The sequence below is a fragment of the Chrysochloris asiatica genome, unplaced genomic scaffold, assembly GCF_000296735.1.
Source record: "Chrysochloris asiatica unplaced genomic scaffold, ChrAsi1.0 scaffold00014, whole genome shotgun sequence".
In the NCBI taxonomy this organism is placed as follows: domain Eukaryota; kingdom Metazoa; phylum Chordata; class Mammalia; order Afrosoricida; family Chrysochloridae; genus Chrysochloris; species Chrysochloris asiatica.
In genome coordinates this window covers 13,131,019-13,154,046 of record NW_006408532.1, presented here as the reverse complement: position 1 = coordinate 13,154,046, position 23,028 = coordinate 13,131,019, and the positions used below count along the sequence as shown (strand labels likewise).

General features: G+C 45.3%; 1 protein-coding gene across 1 annotated transcript in view; it reads left to right on the top strand.

Annotated features, from left to right (window-relative positions):
* The first annotated feature begins 6,906 nt into the window (after nt 1–6,906).
* Nucleotides 6,907–23,028, top strand: part of AK8 (adenylate kinase 8) — a 203,626-nt gene continuing 187,504 nt past the window's right edge. The window contains exons 1-4 of the mRNA XM_006834996.1: nt 6,907–6,990; nt 10,278–10,362; nt 17,843–17,892; nt 21,598–21,711. Coding sequence (XP_006835059.1) covers nt 6,907–6,990; nt 10,278–10,362; nt 17,843–17,892; nt 21,598–21,711 — 333 coding nt within the window. The remainder of the gene's footprint in view (nt 6,991–10,277; nt 10,363–17,842; nt 17,893–21,597; nt 21,712–23,028) is intronic.

The window sequence follows — 23,028 nt, the reverse complement described above, 5'->3', positions numbered from 1 at the left end:
CACTGACACACACACACTCCAGATGTGGGTAGATACGCTGACACACACACATACTCCAGGTTGTGGGGAGATACACTGACACACACACACTCCAGGTTGTGGGTAGATACGCTGACACACACACACTCCAGATGTGGGTAGATACGCTGACACACACACACTCTCCAGGTGTGGGTAGATACGCTGACACACACACACTCTCCAGGTGTGGGTAGATACACCGACACACACACTCCAGCATGGGGGTAGCTACACACATACACACAGACACACACAGTCCTCAGTACTGCCTCGTGATGTCAGCAATATGTAGGATCAAGGACCATGCCACGGGATGTAAAATCAGCAGACTGGCAGTTTGGACCAAATGATTTGAAAGCATCCATCACCAGCAATTGGTGGGGAAATCTAGGACCTCTTTTCCAGGGGGCTGAGTGGGCAGAGGGCAAAGTCAGCACTTGTCTGAGATTCATTTTCCTGCTTAGTGTTTGGGGCAGGGCAAGGACACTGAGCTCAGGTTTGCTGAGTCTCAGGGCAGGCATTAGGTGCTGGTGGACTCCCATGTTAATTAAGGCTCTGATTAGTAAGATTAAGGTTTTGGGTTCTGTTCTCTGTTCACTCCTTACATGTCCCCAGCGTGAGCAGAGGTGAAGAGAAACCCATGGGCTGGCTCTGCCCTTGTCAGCATCACAATTTTGAGTACATGCAAAATGCTGCAGACCACAGATTTATGCGATGTTAGAGCCAGAAGGGACTTTAATAGATCAATTCCTCTTAACTTCTGATGAAAACAGGCCCAGGTGTCATAGTTAAGTCTGTGCTGGAGACACCTTAGATCCCAGGCTTCTTAGCACCTAGACCAGCATCCTCACTGCTGCCACATCAGGATGCCCTTCCACCAACACAAAAGGAATTGTGGTCTGACTGTGCCGGCTCAAGCGTGATGTGGGAAGTGTACTTGGCAAGGGAGGGGTAGGAAACCAGGCAGGATAGTCATTTCTCTGTCTCTCAGCATCCTGAGCCCTGAACAGCGCTGGAGCCAAAATGGGGGTTGGCAAGAGGGGGTGGCCTTCACGAAGTGACAGGAGTAATAATCAGAGAACCTGGGGAGGGCTGGGACAAGGCCCTTTACCCATTCAGAAGTGAGTCCTGAGCTGGGAGCCCAATCATAACACCGTTGCCATAAATGAGCTGCAACAGGAAAGACCCTGACAATCATACCCATAAACCCATAAACCCCAGTGGGCCCACTGTAAATATAATGGGGTTGGCTTCAGAAGCAGCAGTGGCCTGAGGCCACTCCTGGGAGCCATAATGCGTGTTTGCCAACAGATGCAGGGCAGCCACAGTTCCACCGGGTGGAGTGGGCAGGGAGGTCCTGGGCATGGAAGGGCAGTGTCCTCCTTACAGCTCCATTTCCTCAGCATTCATTTCCCCACAGGAAGTGGGCACACAGGGAGAGGGCCACACACAAGGAGAAGGCACCTGGGCTGTGTGTGTGGAGGTGGGGGGTGGGGGGTGGTTAGGGGGGGTGTTGCTGAATAAAAGGAGCTGTTGCATATAGAACAACTGGTGTATCTGGCCCCCTCTCTCCATGAGGGCAGAAAGGAATATAATTTTCTGTAATGGCTCCCAGTAAGCCCTGCCTCCCTCACCACAAAATTTAAGGAGGTAACAAAATAAACTCCTCAGCAATCAAGGTAAACAATATTAAAAAAAAAAAAAAAAAAAAAAAGCCAATGCAAAAACAATTTCACACATAAAACAGAAAAATTTTAAGTAAAGCCAGAATCAGCTATAATTCAATACAAGCTGCACTGGAGCCTGAGACAAAAAAGGAAAAAAATCAGTAATACTGATCTTATTTGCATTGTTTTGATATTTTATTCTTTGTGAATTTTTAATTTTTTGCATTAGTTTTTAAAAGACATTGCATTAAAATATGATTTATCTAGATTACTGAGCTTTTTAGAACCTCCTGAAATTGAGCATTTGGGCGAGGGCTTCTCTCCTCACTTAGTCTCCAGGTGGTTCAGGAGGTAAAGGCCTACCAGTCATGGAAACATACTCACGAGGGCTCCCAGGGAGGCGTGTGCCTTGTAGCCTGGTTTGTCCCCATAGTGCTTAGAGCTGCAGTAGGTGGTGGTGATGAACCTAGGCTCTGGAGTTACACCACCCTGGGTTTAAATCCTGATCCCACCACTTCTTGCTGGGACCTCCAGCAAGCTGCCCATCCTCTCTAAACCTCAGTATGCTGTACCTGTACCCCCTGCCATCAACTCAAAGTGACCCTAAAGAATGGAACCGCCCTAGAGGCTTTCCAGGATTGTAAATAAATCTCTATAGAAATAGATTGCCACATCTTTCTCCCATGGAGTGATTACTGGGCTCAAATACAATTAGCAGTGGAGCACCTTATTGCTAGGTTGGGAGGTAATCTTATCATCAATTCCCTGGCCTTTGCATTAGCATGCCATGAAGAGATAGGTGTTAAGGAGTATACTGGGTATATGTGTGTGTGGGGGTGGGGGGGTGGGGGGGTTGTCTGGAATGTGGTGGTGCCCCATAGTTGGATCAATTAAACTGCTGTGGCAATGTTGGGGAAATGTAGCAATGGTGGTATGCACCTCAAAAAGAGGCTGAGGGCTTGACTTCCTGGAGGTGGGGAAGTTTGAACTGGGGCTTGAAAAGAAGGCTTTGGAGCAGTGGGGAGTGAACAGTGAGGGTGGAATTCTGGGCTAAAGGTGGAGAGGATGCAGAAGAGGGCAGTGGACATGGTCTGGGTAAAGGATTCCAAGTGTCAGGCTAAGCCATTGGAAGAACGATCAAAGCCTTCTAAGCCAAGGGGAAGAAAAGCACTGCACGCATTGATTCAACTGTTCATTCATTCATTCATTCATTCTACCATGTGCCAGATATCACACAGCGTGACATGGCTAGACAGCAGTGAAAGAAACAGACAAGACTTCCAGCCCTGAAGGAACTTACCTTTTAGGGTGGGAGGCAGACAGTACAGATAAGTGGGATACATACTATGTTAGATAAGGACACTTTTAAGAAGAAGAATAACGCAAGAGAGCAGGCTGGGGATGTCAGGAATGGTGGGAGAATGCTATGTTTCCAGAGGGTAGATTGGGTGCAAGGTGAAATAGCATCATGCTCTAGTCCTTATGAGGTCTTGGACATATGGAGAGCGGCTCAGCACCCTCACTTCGATGGGGCACTGACTTGGTGCCAGGCCTTAGGCAAACCCTGGACATGCATTATCTCAAGTCCTTCCCACAGCCTTAAACTGGGTACCACTATTTCCTCCACAAGAAACTACTGATGAGGAAAACCGAAGTCCTATAGTTCGGAAGTAGTAAGCCAGGATTTTTACTCAGCTCAGCACTGATTTTATAAAATCTGGCCTCTTAACCTCCCTTCTTCTCTGATGATCCTTAAAAACAAACACACAAGACATCAGATTAACTGTGGCCTGGGGTGGGAGAGGGAGAGAGAGAAACTGGGGGCCTGGAAAGTTGCCCAACTCCTCCTAGAGCCCTGGGCTAGACTTCTCCCTGTTGTCCATCCCAAAGCAATGAGGAAGAGTGTTCAGGGGACTGCCCTCGTGTGCCTAGCTCCCTACAGCCCTCTTGGGGCTTCCTGGGGCTGTCAAGTTCTCCAAGGATACTACTTCAGCTGGTGGCCCCAAGAGCCCCTGAAAGCAAAACTGACTTAGTTCTTGATCCTAGCAACTTGTGACATGCACGCCAGGAATGTCATGAGAGGAGCTGTAATAAGCTATCCAAAGTGATCGTCCCTTGAACGAAAGTCACTGCAGCCAAATTAGTCTGGATGAAAGGCATGGAGTGCAGGCGTTTCTCTATCTGGGGGAAGAGGTAGGAAAAAAATGATTACCCAATAGGTTTTAGGCTTTAATTGATTTGTATTTTTCCAGGCTGCTAAAGAAGATTAAATCATGGTATGAAAAGTGCCTAAGGCTTAAAATAAATGAGGAGAAAGGCAAGTCATTTCAGAAATGTCCAGGATGCAAACTGAACCTCTCCAGTGCAAATTGCAGGCTTGGTTGTTGTGTTCTTTGTTCTTTTCTTCCCTAGCTGTCTTTACAGTTGGGTTTGACAAGCCTACCAAGGTGTGCATACTTTGAGGAAGCAGTTTGTGAAGGAAGAGGTAGAACTGTATGTAGTCTTTTACCGTTGAAGAGAGCATCTCTGGGCTGGTGGAAAAAGCTTTGACCTAAGTAGGATCGGGACACTTACTTCTAGCCCTGGCTCTGCCTTTGACTTAATAGGTGACTTTGGCCAAGATTTTTCCCCTTTCTGGTCATTAGTTTAATTTGTAAAATAAGGATGTTGAACCTGAGACTTTTCAAGGGCCTTCTGATTCAAATGCTCTATGAGCAAAAACAACAGGTGAGGAAAGAGTTCAGAAAGGGGCAATGATTTGCCCAAAGTCACCCAGTCAACTAGTCCTCTTCACTTCTCTGATCCTCCACGTTTTTGTCTGTAAAATGGGAATAAAGTAACCTATTTTGCAGAGCTGCTAAATTAGATAAAATTAGTAATAGTTGTCATGTTTTATAAACTTGCTACATACCTAAACACAATCCAAACCCAATCCAAACTCATAGTAGTAACCCATTAGGCCAATGGTTTCTGAGGCTGTGAGTCTTTATGGAAGCAGATTGCCTCCTCTTTCTTTCTCCCTTGGAGTAGCTGGTGGGTTTGAACTGCTGAGCTATTGTGTTAGCAACCCAATGCTTATGCCACTGTGCCACCAGGGCTCCTTTACTACATTATCAGTTACTAATACTTCACATTCATTAGCTCATGGAAGCCTTCAATAAACCCCATTTCACAAGGGAGGGAAGGAGGATACAGAGCAATTAAATAGCTTGCCAAACACACAGCTAGTAAGAGGTAGAGTCAGAATTGATCTAGGCGCTGTCTGTTCTCTATGTCATGTGTCCTCTGTATAATGTACAATGCTGGGCACAGAGAAAGAGCTTAACAAATGCTCCGGTAGCGTAGTGGATTATAAGGTGGCTGCTAACCAAAAGGTCAACAGTTCGAATCTACCAGTCTTTCCTTCGGAGAAAGATGAGGCTTCCGTAGCATAAACACTGGACTGCAAGGTTGGTTTGAATCACAAGGTCGGTGGTTCAAACTCACCAGCCGCTCCTTGAAAACCTTATATAGGGTCACTATGAGTCAAACCAGACTTGACAGCACTTAACAACTAAGATTTACAGCCTTGGAAACCCTATAAAGAGTTGGAACCGACTCCACAGTACACAACCATCACCACTATTAATGGAGCTCTGGTGACCCTGTGGGTTAGGAGTTGGGCTGCTAATTTCAAGGTGGTACTTAAAAAAACACCAGCCACTCGTTGGTAGAAACTGCTGAGATTTACAGTCTCAGACACCCGATGAAAGTTTCCTACCAGTCAGTCCCAATGAACTCTATGGCAGTGAGTTTGTTGTTGATCACTGTGGAGTCAGTTTCTACTCACAGTAACCCTTTTTAGGGTTTCCTAGGCTAGTGCAGAGTCCTGGTGTAGCACTGTGGGTTAATGTTCCAGACTGCAAAGCCATTTGAACTGCAAGATCGGAGGTTCAAGCTCACCAGCCGCTCCTCGGAAACCCTACACAGGGTCGCTATGGGTCGGAACTGCCTCGACGGCACTTAATAACAACAACAAGGCGAGTATGGATTCCTGTGTGGCACTAGGCTGTGAACCACAAAGTTGGCAGTTCAAACCCACCAGCTGCTCCTTGGGTCACTATGAGTCTGAACCAACTCCACAGCACTTAACAAGGAGAGTACTGCATTCAATACCAGGCTACGTTTGTTCCACAGTTAGCAAGATTAATAGAGCTCCTTCCTCCCACCGCGCCCCACCTCGTCCCCATCTTGGGGCAGCAGTGACACTTGCTTCTACTTCTCAACACCCCCACCCCACTCCTCGCTTTTCTCCCCCACCTCCCAGTTACAGAATTGGGACCAGGAGTGGGCCTGGGCCGCTCCTCGGGGCCCCAGGGCACTTTAACCTTGTTTGTCCGAGAGCAGCCTCCGCCTCACAGAGCGTCCTGAAGCTGGAGTGACACCACAAGTGTCTGTGGCCCCAAAGGGGCGGAGAGGCCCTTCCCAGTACTTGCAATGTAGGGGCTGGGTGGAGTAGGATGGGGAGGCTGGATAAACTGGGGTGGGGCCGCGGACCAGATTGTTACTGCTGGTGCCATGGCAATCAGGGCACGTGGCAGCCCTGCCCCACCCTGGAAGCCAGTGGTTAGGTCGCCTGGATCTCAGATGCCTGAGGCTCCGCCTGATGTTTCTAGCAGCAACTCTGGCCCTCCAGCCCACCCCATGGATGCACCTCCCTATTCCAATGCCCTTCCCCACATCTAATCCAGGGCCTTCAATGTAACGATGGGGAAACTGAGGAACAGAGAGCAAGACCAGGGTTGGCCCACGAAGCTTTAAAACCCCCGACCAGAAACCAGAAGCAGTATCCGACTCCCACCCTCTTGGGTAGGGGAGGGAGGTGCTGACTTGCCTGTTGGAGGTGTTGTCGGGTCTCACCATAGGGTTGAGCCCTACCAGGGGACAACTTGAATTCTAGAAGGTCGCAGCTGGAAGCGACCTACGTGTGGTCCCCGCTTAAACGCACATTAACAAAACGGAAGCCAGAAGAGGGAAAAGAACTTGCCCTAGGTCTGTGAGCGCTTTCGTGGAGTTCGGGGTGGGGGCTACGGGGAACGCGAAAGCGGTTCGGGGACTGGGAAGGACTGACGGAGCCTCACGGGGCGGAGCCCCCGGCGCGTGGTGATGACGCACGGGCTCGGTGCGGCGGCCTTAGCGACGGTGGTTACTAGGGAGCAAAGCGAGTTGTAACCACGATATGGATGCGACCTCTGCCCCGCACCGTATCCCCCCGGAAATGCCCGAGTACGGGGAGACGAACCAAATCTTCGAGATAATGCAGGTGACCTGGGCAGCCCTGTCCTGTCGCGACACAAAGGTGGCAGCTGGGAAACTTCGATATTGGGTGCGCGGTGGTGCCCCCTCAGCCCGGGCCACGTTGCACGTCCTCGTTTGTTAGCCTCATCGCGGTCCAACTTGGGGTGTCTGATTCCTATGTCGCTGTGACCCCAAGCTGTCCACCATCTGAAGATGCCCCCTATCTCTATCCGCTTTGCCTTCTGGGATCCCATGAAGGAGGAAAGTAGCAAGCCCTCCTGACCAGGATTTGGGCCTGGATTTGCCTAGTGTATACGAATTGGGTGGTTACGAAGTGGTTATGAACCGCAAGGTCAGCAGTTTGAAACTACCAGCTGTTCTGCAGGAGAAAGATGAGGCGTTAGATAATCCCGAAACGATTTATACAGCCTCGGAAACCCTGTACAGGGTCGCTATGAGTCGGAACCGACTCCACGGCACATAACTAACCACCACCAGCTTTATGTTCTGGAACTAACTCCCCTTCTTCTCTGGTCCTCAGTTTCCCATTAGTGATAGTTTGGAGGCTGTCTGCAGTGCTGAAGTCTCAGCACAGGCTTTTGAGCTAGAGTTGTCCCAGTTCAAGGTGACCACTTCCTAAGACAAAAGATGTGTGGTTTGGATAGCAGTATTTCCCACAGTGTGGCTCCCTTCAGGGCTAGGAGTTTGTGACAACTCCAAAGCTCTCATTTTGGGTTTCAGCTTGGGGTGCCTAGCCCACTGTGTGACTTGCTCCAGTATCCCTTCATACACCCTATGGAGGTGCAGACTCCATGGAACTGGATAGGAAAAACTCTTAGCCACCCAAAGGTTGTAAGGGCCAAAGGGAACTCTAGCCCATTTTCCAGAACCTTTGCTTCCATAGGTACACCAGAGACAGCTGTGATGACTCTTGCGGTCATTTGAGCCTCAAGTCTCTGACCTGAACACAAGACCAGATCTCAGACTAAGAAAACTGAGTCTGTTTCTCTCCAGTAAGCATATGCTTTTTAGAGGGGAAAGTATTAATGGACAGTCCTGGTGTGGCACTGTAGAATAAGAACTGGATGGCTAACTGCAAAGTCAGCAGTTCAAACCCACCAGTCACTCCTTGGAAACCTTATATAGGGTCACTATTGGGTTGCGAACCACAAGGTCAGCAGTTTGAAACTACCAGCTGTTCCATGGGAGAAAGATGAGGCTTTCTGCTCCCATAAAGATTTACAGCCTCGGAAACCCTGTTCAGGGTCGCTATGGGTCAGAACTGACTCGACGGCACTTAACAACAACAACAACAATGAGTCAGAACCAACTCAGTGGCACTTACTACAACAACATTAATGGACAGAAGTAGAAAGATTGCTAAAATTGTTTGGGTGGCCAGGTGAGTAAGTGAGAAGTTGGAGGTGGTAGTGGAAGAGAAACTGATAGTTTCTCATAGTGATTCCTGAGCAGGAAGGAGCTTGCACAAGAAAACTTTTAATCCAGTGTTCCACTCTTCTAGTCACTTGTGTACTCCCTCCATGGTTTTATTTTTAACTTTTTATTTCTTACCGTTTTTATTTAAAAATAATTTCAGACTCACAGAAAGTTACAAAAATAGTACAGATTTCTAATGTGTTCTTCATCCAGCTTCCTTCAATGATAACATCTTGTAGAACTGAAGTGTTGTCAAAACCAGATCATCGGTACAATACCATTAAATAAAATGTAGGCCTTATTTGGATTTTATCAGATTTTACATGTATTCATTTTTGGGGGGATGTATGTACAGTTCTATGAAGTTTTGTCCCATTTATAGATTCATTAAAATTACTACATTTCAATTTTCTAACAACCTTTAAAAATAAACTCATTTAAACATAATTAAGTAATTTTGGAGGGGGCCTCATCCTAAGCAATAACCTTGAAATATAGGCAACACTTGGAACCCACTAACCATTGAGAGAAAGATGAGGTTGTTTCCTCTCATAGAGTTGTAGCCTTGGAAACGCTAGGGAGTGGTTTTACTCTGTCTTGTAGGGTTGTTATTAGTCCAAATTGATTCCATGGCTTGAGTTTGTCATTTAACAGATGTAGAAGCTGAGGCTTAGAGATGGGAAGGACTTGCTAGTGATGTGCAGAGCAGTGCTAGAGCTAGGACTGTAAAGCTGTCTCACACCCTCTGTGTCCCCAAAGGGCTAAATCCCCTCCCTGCTTGTTCCCAATACAGAAGGGTGCTCCTTATTTACCAGTCCAGTTCATCCCATTCTATGCCATTTGTCTGGGAACTTTGGACTGAATCCACTTCCCCTTGATATAAGTACTGAATTGGATTAAGTGGGAGAATGTTCTAGGACTATTTAGACAGTTGTTGTTAAGTGCTGTCAAATCAGTTCCAACTCACAGTGACCCTGTATAGGGTTTCCGAGGAGCAGCTGGTGGGTTTGAACCATTGACCTTGTGGTTCAAACCTACGTTATGATCCAGTGCTTATCCTACAGCATCACACCAGGACTCCATTTAGAGAGCTGGCTGGTAAATATTCTGCCCCATTCTGGTGAGACACATGTACCAACGATGGTCATGCTGCCCAGCAAACATCTACATGGGGTACCTAGACATTGGGGTGCCCGAGTGTCCAGGCAGACAGTGAGATCCACAGAAGCCATGGTATGGCAGGGGAGATGGCAGCTGGGGGAGGTATGTAACAAGAGACATGCACAGAGACCGTGGGGCCTTAGGACAGGCCATGCACCCAGAACACATGATCAGGAAGTGTGCTTCCATTGTGACCCAAGGACTGAGTAGAAGTTAGCAAGGAGAAGAATGAGGAACAAGTGTTTCAAGCTGAGGGAGCATCGTTGCTAAGATTCTGAGGTGGCATTGAATACCGGTGTAGCAGCAAAACCCAGAGAGGCTTGTTAGGAGGTACAGAGGGACCTAGGAGATAGGGTCCTGGGGCTGCCCACTTCTCTGAGTCCCAAGCAGATGCTAGCTGCAGCAGGGGTAGGATTCTAAGTTGAAGGCATGTTTGATGGGATGTAATGGAGTCCTGGTGTGGCGCTGTGGATTAATGCGCCAGACTGCAAAGCTTTTGAATTGCAAGGTCAGCAGTTCAAGCTCACCAGTTGCTCCTCAGAAACCCTAAATAGGGTCACTATGGGTCGGAACCGACTCGACAGCACTTAACAACAATAACAATTGGATCGGGCTCCATAGCTGATACCCATGACAACCAGCTTACTGGACTACCTGGGGTCCTTGGTGTCCATGCAAGTGGTAACCACCTGGATGTCTGCCCTGTGTTCTCAGATCATGCTGGAGCAACTCCTGATTTACCAGCCCAAGGACCCCATCCCATTCATGATCGACCACTTGCAGCGAGACAATGATAACGGTGAGCTCATGGTGGGCCTCCTCCTCTGCCTCTTGGGAACCTTCTTTGTGCTGGGACAGGTTCTGAATGTTCTGTCCTACCTGTGACTGAAGGACACTCAGAGCAGTGTTGGGTGGGGATATGACAACTTGATGGGGGGGTGCGCAGTTAATTTTAAAATGCCTTTAATTTCTTTTGGCATACAACTAATAAAAATCCTCTTGCCAAGTTATTAAAATGAAAACCTCAGAGTGGCTCATGGAATCAACTGTTAATATTTTTTTGTGAATCTCAAGGGTACCAGCCATTAAAGTTTAAGCTCTCTAATCATTCTGCCTGTCAGGTATAAATTTGGTTTCTTGTCTACCTAGGCAGTCAGGTAGTACCTTGGCATTTCTGATGGTCTCATTATTGGTCCCTGTAAATGAGTTCCAGAGTACCCAAAACACAATTCAGTGCAGGTCAGCTAGACCCAGGGAGGAAAGAGGTACTGGAGCAAAGCATGCCTCTCACTCTCGTCCATGGTTGGTTTGCCAAGTGGAGGATCGTTCCCATCCTGCATGAGCTGTCAGGGAGGACTGGTGTTGTGGAGCTTTGATGTTTCTTTCACTGGAGCGTTAGCCGCTTTGAAGGAGCTACGAGCATACCAGTGATTTTGTGCTTGGCACAGTTGAGAGAGCCAGAGGCTGGAGGTGCCTTGTGATGAGTTTCAGAAGGCTTAAGATGAGAAGTGATGCTAAGTAGCTCTTAACAGAAAAGTAAGAAGACTGCAACTGCACTGGACACACCTGGCCTTTTTGGTTTGCGCTGCATACAGGGTCCTAGTGTACATTGCAATCTCAGGCTTGGTGGTGAGCAGGAGAATGGGGGGCTTCTTGGGTCCAGATGCCATGTCATGGGCATAAGAGGTGTGGGTCCAAGAGAGCTCAACAGTGCCCTTTTCTGAGTGAAGCACGGACATCTGATTCTCCGGACAGTCCCTCATTCAGCTGCCCCCAGTGAACTGGGGTAGATCAAGAGAAGCCCCTTCCTGAGCCCTCCAGTGTGCCTCAGGCCCACTTTTCCAGTGCCATTTACTTTGCGCTGCAGAAACTCTCTTTTAGGTGTCTGTTCTCTGGTTGACTCCAGTCCATGGTGTGGGAGGGGGGACACTGCCTCCTGTTTCACCGGTCCTGCCTGCCCTTCTTTTCTGCAGCAGCCACCGCTCACCACCGTAGCCTCACTGAGTCAGCCTCCATCTGCCAGACCAAGATGTTCCCTTGCCTTCCCCACCTTAACCCCGGGTTATGATTTGAACATTTCTGTGTACTCACCTCTCTTTTACCATCCCCACTGAACAGTGTAAAAGCAAAAGAAAGTATGGTGAATATAAAGTAAAAGTAAAGCAAGAGCAAGCAAAAGTGGCAGCAAAGTCAAAGTAAAGTTAAAGTCAAAGTTAATGCAAAGTCAAAGTAAACATAGAACAAAGAGAAGTATAGTAAAGTGAGCAAAGTAAAAGCTAAAGCAAAGTACACGTATGATGAAATAAAAGTAAAAGTAAATTTAAGGTCAAAGGTAAAGTAATATCGAATGAAAAGTAGAAGTATAGTGAAGAAAAAAGCAAAGGAAAAGGAACTAAAATTCCAAGAAATAGATCTTCAAAATTCCCCAATTCAAAAAAACAGTGAGAGAAAAACATAACAGAGATTCTTCACTTCGCTTGGCCTCAGTTGCCTCATTTGTAGATTGGGTTTGTTTGGTTGGACAAGACACTGTGGGAAGAATGCCACAAACCCGCTAGGCTCAAGATGTTGAGGTGTTAAGTTTCAGTACGTGCCAAGCTTAATGAGATTTTTCTAAATTAAAAATTGTACTTGACAATAACATAGCCTTCTGAACTGTGATAAATTGGGTTGCAATGGGACTTTATAATGCTCATTTGAAAAATTCTACTTAAGGGCTTATGCGCCATTCCTGTGTTCTCACAACAGTAACTTCAAGGCTGGACCAGTCTTCCAACCAAGAAATCCAGGAACCTAAAATTTTGAGGCCTGTGTCATTTACTCTTTGATTTTTTAGTGTGAAACTATCTGCTTTACCAGGTTTAAAAAATCCAGATGTTGCCGTTCTGTTTTGGATGGAATGTGACCAATGTCAGCTGGACAGCTGTTGGGCTGCTAGATTTACAGCCACCTCCTCCTTTCCCTTCACCACGTGTTAATGCCCTCTCTGCCATGCCTTTCCATTCACTGAGGCCTCTCATAGTTTTCCTAAAGTTATCCTCAGCCTTACTCCTTTCTTTACATTACACCTGCTCTGTTGGGTCCAAAACAGAGCCAGAGAATCCAGGCTTGCTTAGTTCTAGCTTCTAGCTTAGAGCTGGCCTCCAGTCGTCCACCTAAATAACTGGAGTCCAGTTCTTTGGCCTGGATCCTACCTCAGGGAGTAGTCATTGGATCCCAATAACCATAACTCTGGCGTATTAATTTGTTTCCCACCGCCCTTTAACTTACTCCCAGGCCATGGCCAGCGGGATTTATAGTTGTTGGAACATGTTTGTCCTTTTTTATTAAAATACAAAGACTTGAATAAAAAAAGAGACATTTTGTGTTTCCTTCAGCTTGCCCAGGCCTCAGCTGACAGCTAAAAGCACAAACATGGGAGGAGGAGAGGGAAGTCTGGAAACAGTTTAGTCTTCATATGTTATGGAAGAGTACAAAGAAGGCTGATATTGACTGAGATCATGACCTTTGACATCCAATATATATACAAGGGGGCTTCAAAATGCTCATGGTACAATGGAATAAAATGATAGTAGAATTTTGCCATGAACCACCTGAAGTCCCCTTTTATTACAGCTCACTTGGGCTAGTGCTTCATACTGCCATGCCACCCACCAACCCCACAGATGGCGTGTGTTAACTGGAAGACAGGGTTTCAGCTCTTCCTCACACTGGGTATTGGGCAGGCATTAACTGACATTTGGTGACCTGACCAGTGGCTAGTGTCAAGGGAGAGAACTTTGGACTTACCCTGATGAACGTGCATGAGAGAGCAAGGGGGGAGCCACCAACACATGAGTTGGCAACCCCTTTGCCATGAGAAAAGTAAATTTAGTACAAAGTGAGCATTTACAGTAGCCCTGGGCAATATTAAAGCAGGCGATGGTGTATATAATGGTATATTTCGTTTTTTTATCAAACGTTTGTCCAAGAAAGCTGTGTATTAGAGCTCCAATACCTAAGGGTTTTCTTGTGAATTTTAAATCATGCTCCTAGTTAAACCTCAAAAGGCTCTGTGGATGGAAAGGTTTTTTGATTTCCTTTGAAGTGGTTTGAAGAAGTTGATTACTCTTGGCAGTCAAGCAGCCTTTTATAACACTGTTTATAAATAATTACTCATGAGCAGGGCTGGCGGTTTCAAGGTGTTAGATTTGAGGAAACTGAAATTAATCACACAAATGTGTCCAAAAAAAAAAAAAAAAATTAGGTGGGGAGAAAGGCCTGTTCCCCTTTTAAAGTATTTTCATAGATGTGTACAATTTTGGTGCCACTTACAGGAACTTGGAAAGGGAGGGCATCCCCTGCCTCCTTCACACCCAGTAACATTGTCAAGACGAAGTGTGATTTGGGAGGCACACTTATTCCTCAGATGATACCTCTCCCATCTCCTCAACCTCCATAGGCACCAACCTTTGTTGGTCTGGCCAGTATTCAGAGGAGCTCACTGGAGGCCTGCGGTTTGTGCTTTGGAGAGGCAATGGGGCAGTGGGCACATGAGCCTCACCAGGGCCTCTCCTCACCCTGACCATGGCCAAGCATGTTCTTTCAGTGGTCCATGTGGACCCTGTGGTCTTTCTACCCTTGATGCCCCTCCCTGCTGCTGTAACACTACTCCCCTCCCTGTAACCCTTTTGTGACACCCAGGTGCAAACTCACCTCATCATTAGGCAGGACCAAGTGTCCCCAAAGCCACCTGATTTCCACACTTGTCCTGCAGGAACTCTTTCTCACCTGTTGTGGCTTCTCCCACCTAGGTGTTGGGTCCCTGAAAGTCTTGTCTCAGGTAATATGCCCAGAACAGAGACTGCGCCTCCTAGCTATGAAATCTCTGCCCTGGATCTCATTGAAGAAGCTAGAAAAGCCTTCTCAGTTCCTGTGACTACCAGAGGGTAGTCCTGCGACCTGAACTCTACCAGCTAGAAAGAGGTGGAGATGGCTGAGGGGAAAGCCCCCGGGAGGCTGCAGCAGGCCCAGATGAGTACCTGGTTCCTGTCCTCAAGGAGCTTCCCATTGGGTAGGGACTGTATCACCACAGGATTCTCAGTCATGGGATGAAAGACACCGACCAGGATGGAAGACAAACAACAGCAAGTCACTAGATCACACACCCCAGTGAAGAAAGACCAGTGGGGGCCTGGATGGGTGCTGAATGGGTTGGAATGAGGAAGATATTCTTGACAGGGAAATGACAAGTAGCAGCACAAAAATGTGGAAGGAACATCTACTGGACGAATGCTCAAGTCCAGTCCCAAACTTACTAGATCAAAGGAAAGGATTGTTTAGGGCTCCTTGGAGATTCTCTAGGTCTCCAGGTAGATCAAGGATATGGAAGGCAGAGCTGTAGGGATGCCCAGGACCTGGTCTAGCCTTCTATTTAGGTACAAGGGAATTTAAAGGGACACAGAGACCTTTGACCTGCTGTTTCCACTATACTGTAGTAGGCAAGAAACTGCCTTGCTTGAGCCTGATATGGAGAGAAAAGTGTTTGCTAAACTGGATATCACAGTATATAGTTCCTTGGCAGTAGCACATGCTACTGTGGTTACAAATAGTAGCATAGTGATTATGAATCAGGCTGCTAATCTCACAGTCACCAGTTCGAAACTACCAGCTGTTCCACGGGCGAAAGATGAGGCTTTCTGCTCCTGTAAAGATTTACAGCCTCAGAAACCCTGTACAGGGTCGCTATGAGTTGGAACCAACTCCATGGCACATAACAGCAACAACAGTTTGCTAAACTGGATATCACAGTATGTATTTCCTTGGCAGTAGCACATGCTACTGTGGTTAAGAATAGTACTGTAGTGGTTATGAATTGGGCTGCTAATTTCAATGTCAGAAGTTTGAAACTATCAGCAGTTCAGCAAGAAAAAGATGAGGCTTTCTCCCCGCATAAAGATTTACAGCCTCAGAAACCCTGTGCAGGGTCGCTATGTGTGGGAACTGACTCCACGGCACATAACCACCACCACCAGCAGCACGTGCTGGAAGAGGTGCTCCAGGCCTTGCCATATCGCAGGTATTCCTGCCTCTAACGTCCATTGATTCCTGTTACCACCAACAGCAAAGGCAATGGGCTGTGAAGAAGGAAGTTACCTATCTTACATATCACTGCGGCAGATGAACCAGATTTAGAAATGTATAGAAATACAGAACACAGCAGGATGTTCCAAAGCAGTTAGTTGGGGACAAATAAAAATGAAAGAAACAACAGAAAATTCATGATGTGTGTCCCCAACCTGTCATGTCCTTGAGGAAAGAGCAGTTCCTTTGCCAGAGGCTGAATGAAAGAGGATGACTGACTCATTTTCAGTTCTCATCTGGCACAATGACTGCTCACCTATTCCTGAGGCCCATGGTTCATCTTGCTTTCCTTAGCGACATCCAACACAGTGCCAAGTTCAGAAGAGGCACTCAATAAGTATCTGAAATGAACGAGGAAATTGTCTTGAGCTTTTCCCTAAATTTGAGAAAGGACTGTGAGTTTGGGCAAAAGTCTATTGAAACACAATTAGCTTGGCGTGGTGTGCCGACCTCCAAATCACTAGCCAACAGAATATTGTCCCATTTCTTCTGTGTCCACCCCCAAACTAGAAGGAAATGCAAGTCCTACTTCCTTTGCATGGGCAAGATTCTCTTCTTGTGGCCTGGCCGGAGTGGGTTCTGCATATAGACGTAGAGGCTCAAGTGAGTTGAAGTGGACTTTTCTTTATCCATTCCATTGGGTCAGGATCCAGGATAAGACTGGCAAAGTCACAGGTGTGGTTTCCGCAACCTCTATGTCTGTGTCTCCTCCCTCCCACTGATCTGGGGAGAAAGGAGACACAACAGACACCACATTATGTTTCCTTCATTTTGACCCAAATGCACGCACCTTCTGGCTGTCTTCTAAGGTGGTGGTTTCCAGGTTTACAGATCAGATCGAGACTATGGCCCTTGGTCACCCTTCAGATCTGGAACTGAACTCACTCCCGTGGCTCAGTTTTCAGCTAAGCAGTAGATAGGTATACAGGTGGGACAACACCACCAGTGAGGTACATACAACATAGAATAGTCAACCATTCAAGATCAAAGAGTAGCATTTACCCAAGGACAAAGCTCAGATGGGCTGAGAAAGAAGAAGGAATTGAAAAAGAAGCACAGAGGAAGCAGGATAAGTGCTGTTACAATGTTGTTGTTAGGTGCCATGTCATCAGTTCCTACTCATAGTGACTTTATGCACAAGAAAAGGAAACACTGCCAGTCCTGCACCATCTCACAATTGTTATGCTTAAGACCGTTGCTGCTGCCAATGTGCCAGTCCATCTTGTTGGGCATCTTCCTTTTTTTTGGTTGACCCTCCACTTTACCAAGCATTGGGACGGGATTACAGTCATTGAGATGAAACAAAGTGTATGAGTTGTTGAATGTAATACTGATGTTTTCACCTGGAAACCTTCCTAAATTCACAATAAATAATGAGTTAAAAAAAGATGGTGGTTTTGTCTTTTCCAGTCATCAGCACCTGCTCAGTGGTCTCAGAGGCAGATTATACAATAAGCATAGAAAGCATAGGATCACTGGTGCTTACTTACACAAGTGAGCCCATGCTTACTTTGCTTATTGGGTAAATCACCCCTGGGTTGGAGTTCTGTGAGGCAAGAACCTGTCAGAACCAGACCTATAACACTGAAGCTAGCTGCCAGTTTTTTCCATTTGCATAGAAATGCCCATATTTGAAAACAAAGACTTTCTCATCTTGGGTTTTATAAATCTGGCCTCCACACACCAGCTTCTCCCCATTACTTCTCACTGTAAAATGATGGGGAATACAGTTTGCTAAATAAAAAGGCATAAATATTAAAACAAAAACAAAAACAAAAAAACCTTCAAAGGTCGATTTACATAAAATACAGCTCTATTTGAGAGAGCGTCCAGAGACAAAGTCCCTGTTTAAAATGCTTTATGGTGTTTGAAATCCCAATTGTTCTTGATATTTATTAGTCGGGCAAACAAGTTACCAAGTCCATGTCCCCTTGGAAATAGAAAAATAAACCATCTTCGTGATCACTTATGTCTCTAAACACAGAGAATGTGTTCTACGGCAAGAGCATCTCCGAAGCGCTAGGTTACAAATGGCCATGTCACTTGCAGAAAATGAAATCTGGGGAGGAGAGAAATAAATACACTGAGAGTAGTGCAGACCTGGGAGGCTGCTTTGTCATATCAAGTGGTGACATTCACATCTTTTTATTCCACAGTGCCGAAGATTGTAATATTAGGTCCACCCGCCTCGGGGAAAACAACTATAGTAAGTATCATATTATGTGTTATAATCTGTAATATCTCATTTACCCTACAGGGCTGGAATGAGATATGGTGTCTCAGTGAATTTCCAGCTTAACTGAGCTTTCCTTCTTTCCCTTCTCCTCCTTCCTAATTTATGCTCTTATTATGGAAAGTAGAGTGTATTCTTAGTAGGAAACCCAGAAAATCCCCCTCTCAAAATACACCCTAAAGTATAATTCCCCAATCATCATCTTAATAATAAGTAAGCATTTTTAACATGGGGGGGTATATACCTTCCAGAGTTTCCCCATGTCTACATGTATAGTATCTGCACTCTTTCCCTCCTAACTCTCAGTTTCTGTTTTATTCAGAAGCAACTTTAGTTGAGCAGTGGGGAAGAGGGATTGCATTTAAAGTCAGAAATCTTGGATCTGCATTCCTGTTCTGCCTTTGTTGTTGTTGTTAAGTGCTGTGGAGTCCATTCCGAGTCATAACAACTCTAAACAGGGTTTCCAAGCAGTAGCTAGTGAGCTTGAACCACCAGCCTTGTGGTTCAAACTGACCTTGCAGTCTTACTCTTGCACTTATCCTACAGTGCCTTATGTATATGGATTTCACAGCTTGGACATGTCACTGCACTTCTTTAAATCTCCATTTCTCTGCCTTTGCAATGGGGAACCATGTTTCCCTTTCAGGATTGGTGCTGGAATTAAATAAGGAAAAGGTGGTTTTATAATAGTATGAGTCACTCTATTCCACATCCACCTAGCCACCTCTGAGTCTGTCAGAAATTCAGCCTGAATGCACTCTTCATTTGATCTTTGGGGTAAATTTCTAAAAGTAAAACTGCTGGGTAAAATAGCATATACATTTCAAAGACTCTTGGTGTGGAATCCTAAGATCCATTCTTAAAAATTTAAGTTATGAAATAATGTCAATCAAAAAAGTATAGAATTATATTATAGATACTCATGTGTCCCAAACCCAGATATTATAGAAATGTATCATTTTTCAGTTTGCTTTGTTCTTTCTCCATTTTAAAGAAAACATAACTTTGAAGATGCAATCAGTACCCTCTCCCCTCCAACCCCACTCCCTTCCCTCTCCCTAACCCATCCCTTCCTTCCAGTGGGCAGCTACTGCCCTGAAGCTGATACACTTCATTCCATCAACATTTTCAATCCTTAAGCTCCATTTCAACATGCCAAAACATGTTGAAACTTTAATCATCTGAAGTGGAACTCTTTCTAACCTCAGCGTTTAAAAGCCTGTTTTGCAAGCATCAGTTAACCCTCCCTTGGTGATTAAATCATCACTATGAGTCCTTGTGACAGGCTTGCAAGATGTGGCAGGCCATATCCCATGACTGACTGACACCTTGCTTTATTCTGCAAAGGCAGGACGATGGCTGGTCCTTGCATGGAATAGCCTGCATCTGCTATGCTTTTGGAATTAGTATAACTGTTCCAGAGTCCTGGTGTGGTGCTGTAGGATAAGCACTGGACTGCAAGGTTGTGAGTTCAAACTCACCAGCCACTCCTCAGAAACCTCATACAGGGTCACTATGAGTCGGAACTGACTTGACAGCACTCAACAATAGCTGTACTATTTATCTGTCATCCATCCATCTATCCATCTATCTATTCATCCATCCACCCATCCATCCATCCATCCATCCATCCATCCATCCATCCATCCATCCATCCATCCATCCATCCTCTTTCTGTCTCTGTAGTTTTTCTATTTCATTCCTCAATATCAGAGTGTCAACTTCTACTCCTTTCTGCAACCAACCCACCTGAAGCCAACATTTCCTGTTTTACTGCTAGGAACCAGGGCCTCCCCAGCTTGCTAATCATGAACATTATCCAGTATGCTTCAAAAAATGTAGGTTCTTACTATGGATTGAATTATGCCCTCCCCTCCCCAAATATGTGTTGGAGTTCTGGTGTGGCACTATAGGATAAGCACTGTACTGCTAATCACAAGGCCAATGGTTCAAACCTACCAGCTGCTCCTTGGAAACCCTACACAGGGTCACTATGAGTTGGAACTGACTGAAGGACACTTAACAACATTGCCTGTTCTTATAATCCCATTTGGTAATGAGCTATCTTTGTTACGTGAACAAGACAGGATTAATGTAGGATACATCTTGAGCCAATCTCTTGAGACATAAGAGATTAAACAGGCAAATGAGAGAAGCAGAGATATAAGGCAGATGCCAAGATGCATGGAGATCTAAAAGGAACCAGGAACTAGAAGCTGAAGAGGCAAGGACCTTCCTCCAGAGCTGACAGAAAGCCTTCTCCTGGAGCCGGCTCTGAATTTGAACTTCTAACCTCTGGAACTGTGAGAAAATAAACTCTGTTTGTTAAAGCCATCACCTTGTGGTATTTCGGTTATAGCAACATTAGATAACTAAAGCAATTCCTAAACTTTCCTCTAGATCAGCTGAATCAAAATCTTGTGTGGTGGGACCCAGGAAACTAGTTTGAAAATGCTCCCCCAGTTATTTTGATGTTGGGAACTACAACAGTGGATTCTGTGTGTAGACAACAAGCTTACTGAACTATGTTTTAAAGAAGGATTGCTTGCTCAGCATGAGGATACATGGGTTTTCTTTGGCCTTTGGTATAGTTGATATTCTAAGACATATTTGGAATCCTGGTGTGGCACTGGAGGATAAGCACTGGATTGCTAACCAAAAGGTTGGCAATTCAAACCCACCAGCTGGTTCTCGAGAACCCTATACAGGGCTTGTTTTGAGTCAGAACTGATTGCACAAGACAGCTGTTCTTCCTTCCTAGTTCTAGGTCTTCTCTGTCTTACTGGTAGGGACTTGCTGGGTAAAATCAATGACGTGTTTGTGATTCAGAGCACCAGAAACCTTCCTTTTTCAAGTCCCAACTTGTACTCCCTGATGAAGCTAACTTATGACAGCTCTCAGCTGGTGTTTCAACTACAAACTTTTTGGTGAATTCACTCTCCCTGCCCCTGAGCACTGTACAAGGGATGTGCAGAACCTAATTTACAACAATCAAGTGATATAAAATCCAAACAGAAAGCCTGAAAGGATTTTTCTGAATAGTCTTCTTCCTATTGATTCTCAGCGCAGAGAACAAAGCGAGTCAAGGTTCACACCAGCCCTGGGGACCTGAAAGGGTCTTCAGATCATCCTGATACTGAATTGATCATCAGCATACTTTTGGTGTTAAGAACATTTTATTACAACATTATTCTTTTAAATTTAAGTTTTATTCTTCTCATGTAGAGTATTGATGGTCATTTCAATTAACTAAATACTCACTTGATCAGAAGACCTCATCTCCATATTTTAAGAAAAATGAACATTCAGTATGGATTGTGATCCATATTTAGGCCCTTTCCCCACATTTTCTATTCTAAGCTTTACTTGAGTTAAAAATTCATGGTCCAAACAGCTTGAAAAGTTATGCCAAGGGCAGCCAAAAAGTATAGGCCATTTGTAGGTTTTCAACTCCACGAAGGGCTAATGGTTGGATAAAGAACAGATGATTGTTATACAAGCAGAATTCTTTGCTTATCTGGGTTTGTCTTACTCAGTGTCCTCCCTCCAGCCAAAATTAACTGTACCTCGCCCAACCTTTTCTAGTGAAATATGGGAGGACTTAGGTATTTGAATGAAATTCTCTAAATATATTCACTGCTTTGAGTGAAACTTTTCTTTGCCACTTCCTCTATTCAGGCAATGTGGCTTTGCAAACATCTGAACAGCAGTCTCCTCACCAAGGAAAACTTGATGTCCAAGGCATTTTCTCACCTGGCTGCAGAAGCCACAAGGCATTATCAGAAATCCAAGGTAAGACTGCTCTGCCCCACCCAACAGTCAAAGAGCTCCCATAACCTGCCCAGCTCAGCTAGCAACTATCACCTTTTGGATAAAGCCAGAGATGCCTGAATTTAAAAAAATGAGATGTAGGCAAGGTATGATGGACGGCAGGAGAGTTCTTCTAAATAAGGTTCACATTCTGATGAGTACCAACATGAGGCTTTTGTGCTGGGAAAAGGCTTGTATTGATGCAACAACTCAGGCATGCTACTTCTTAGAGCCAGCAAAGTAAAAGTGCAGGGCCAGGCAGTCTCGGTTTCATAGTGGGGACTGGAGGCCTGCACAAGGGCGGGGTTGTTACCAGAGTGGAAAGACCCCAGTGCACCGAACCTTATGGGTATTTTGCATCTGTGGCCCCAGGCACCCTGTGGTACAGTGCTGTGCTCCTCCTCCAGGCACTCGCCCATCTACTCTGCTCTTTATATGCGGGGTCTGGCAACCCACAAGGACTGGGTGTTCTATTGCTAAAATTCCACCAACTCTATATTTGAAAAACATTTTGCTCAAAAGGGAAATAAAGGACTTGATCATGTTGTTTTTCAGCATTTGTTTCTCATTAGTACAGATATCCAACCAGTTGCTGTGAAGTCAGTCCTAACTCATGGTGACCCCATATGTATGAGAGTAGAACTGTGCTCTATGTGTTTCCATGACTGATTTACAGTGTTTATTATGAGTACCCTATCTCAATGAAAGGTACAATATCTCAGGAATCTCATAGTTTAAAATGCTACAATCAAGATATTCAGCAAAGTGTCAGGGTATATAAGATTAACATATAAAAAGCAATTGGATTCCTTTATACTGATAAAGAAAACTCTGAAAAGGAAATCAGGAAAATAGTACCATTTACAATGTTTTTGTTGTTAAGTGCTGTCAAGTCAATTCCAACTCATAGTGACCCTGTATAGGGTTTCTGAGGAGTGGCTGGTGAGTTTGAATCATGGACCTTGGGATTCAAACTAACCTTGCAACCCAGTGCTTATCCTACAGCCCTATACCAGGGCTCCACCAAATACAATAGCTACCCAAAAGATGAAATGCCTAGGAATAAATCTCACCAGAGAAACAAAAGACCTATACAAACAAAACTACAAAACACTACTACAAGAAACTAAAAGAGATTTACAAAAATGGAAGAATATGCCGTACTTATGGTTAGGAAGACTTAACATTATGTAAATGTCAGTACTACCCAAAGCAATCTGTATATAAAATGCATTCCCAATCCAGATCCCAATGTCATTCTTTAAAGAGATGGAAAAACTGACCCCTAACTTTATGTCA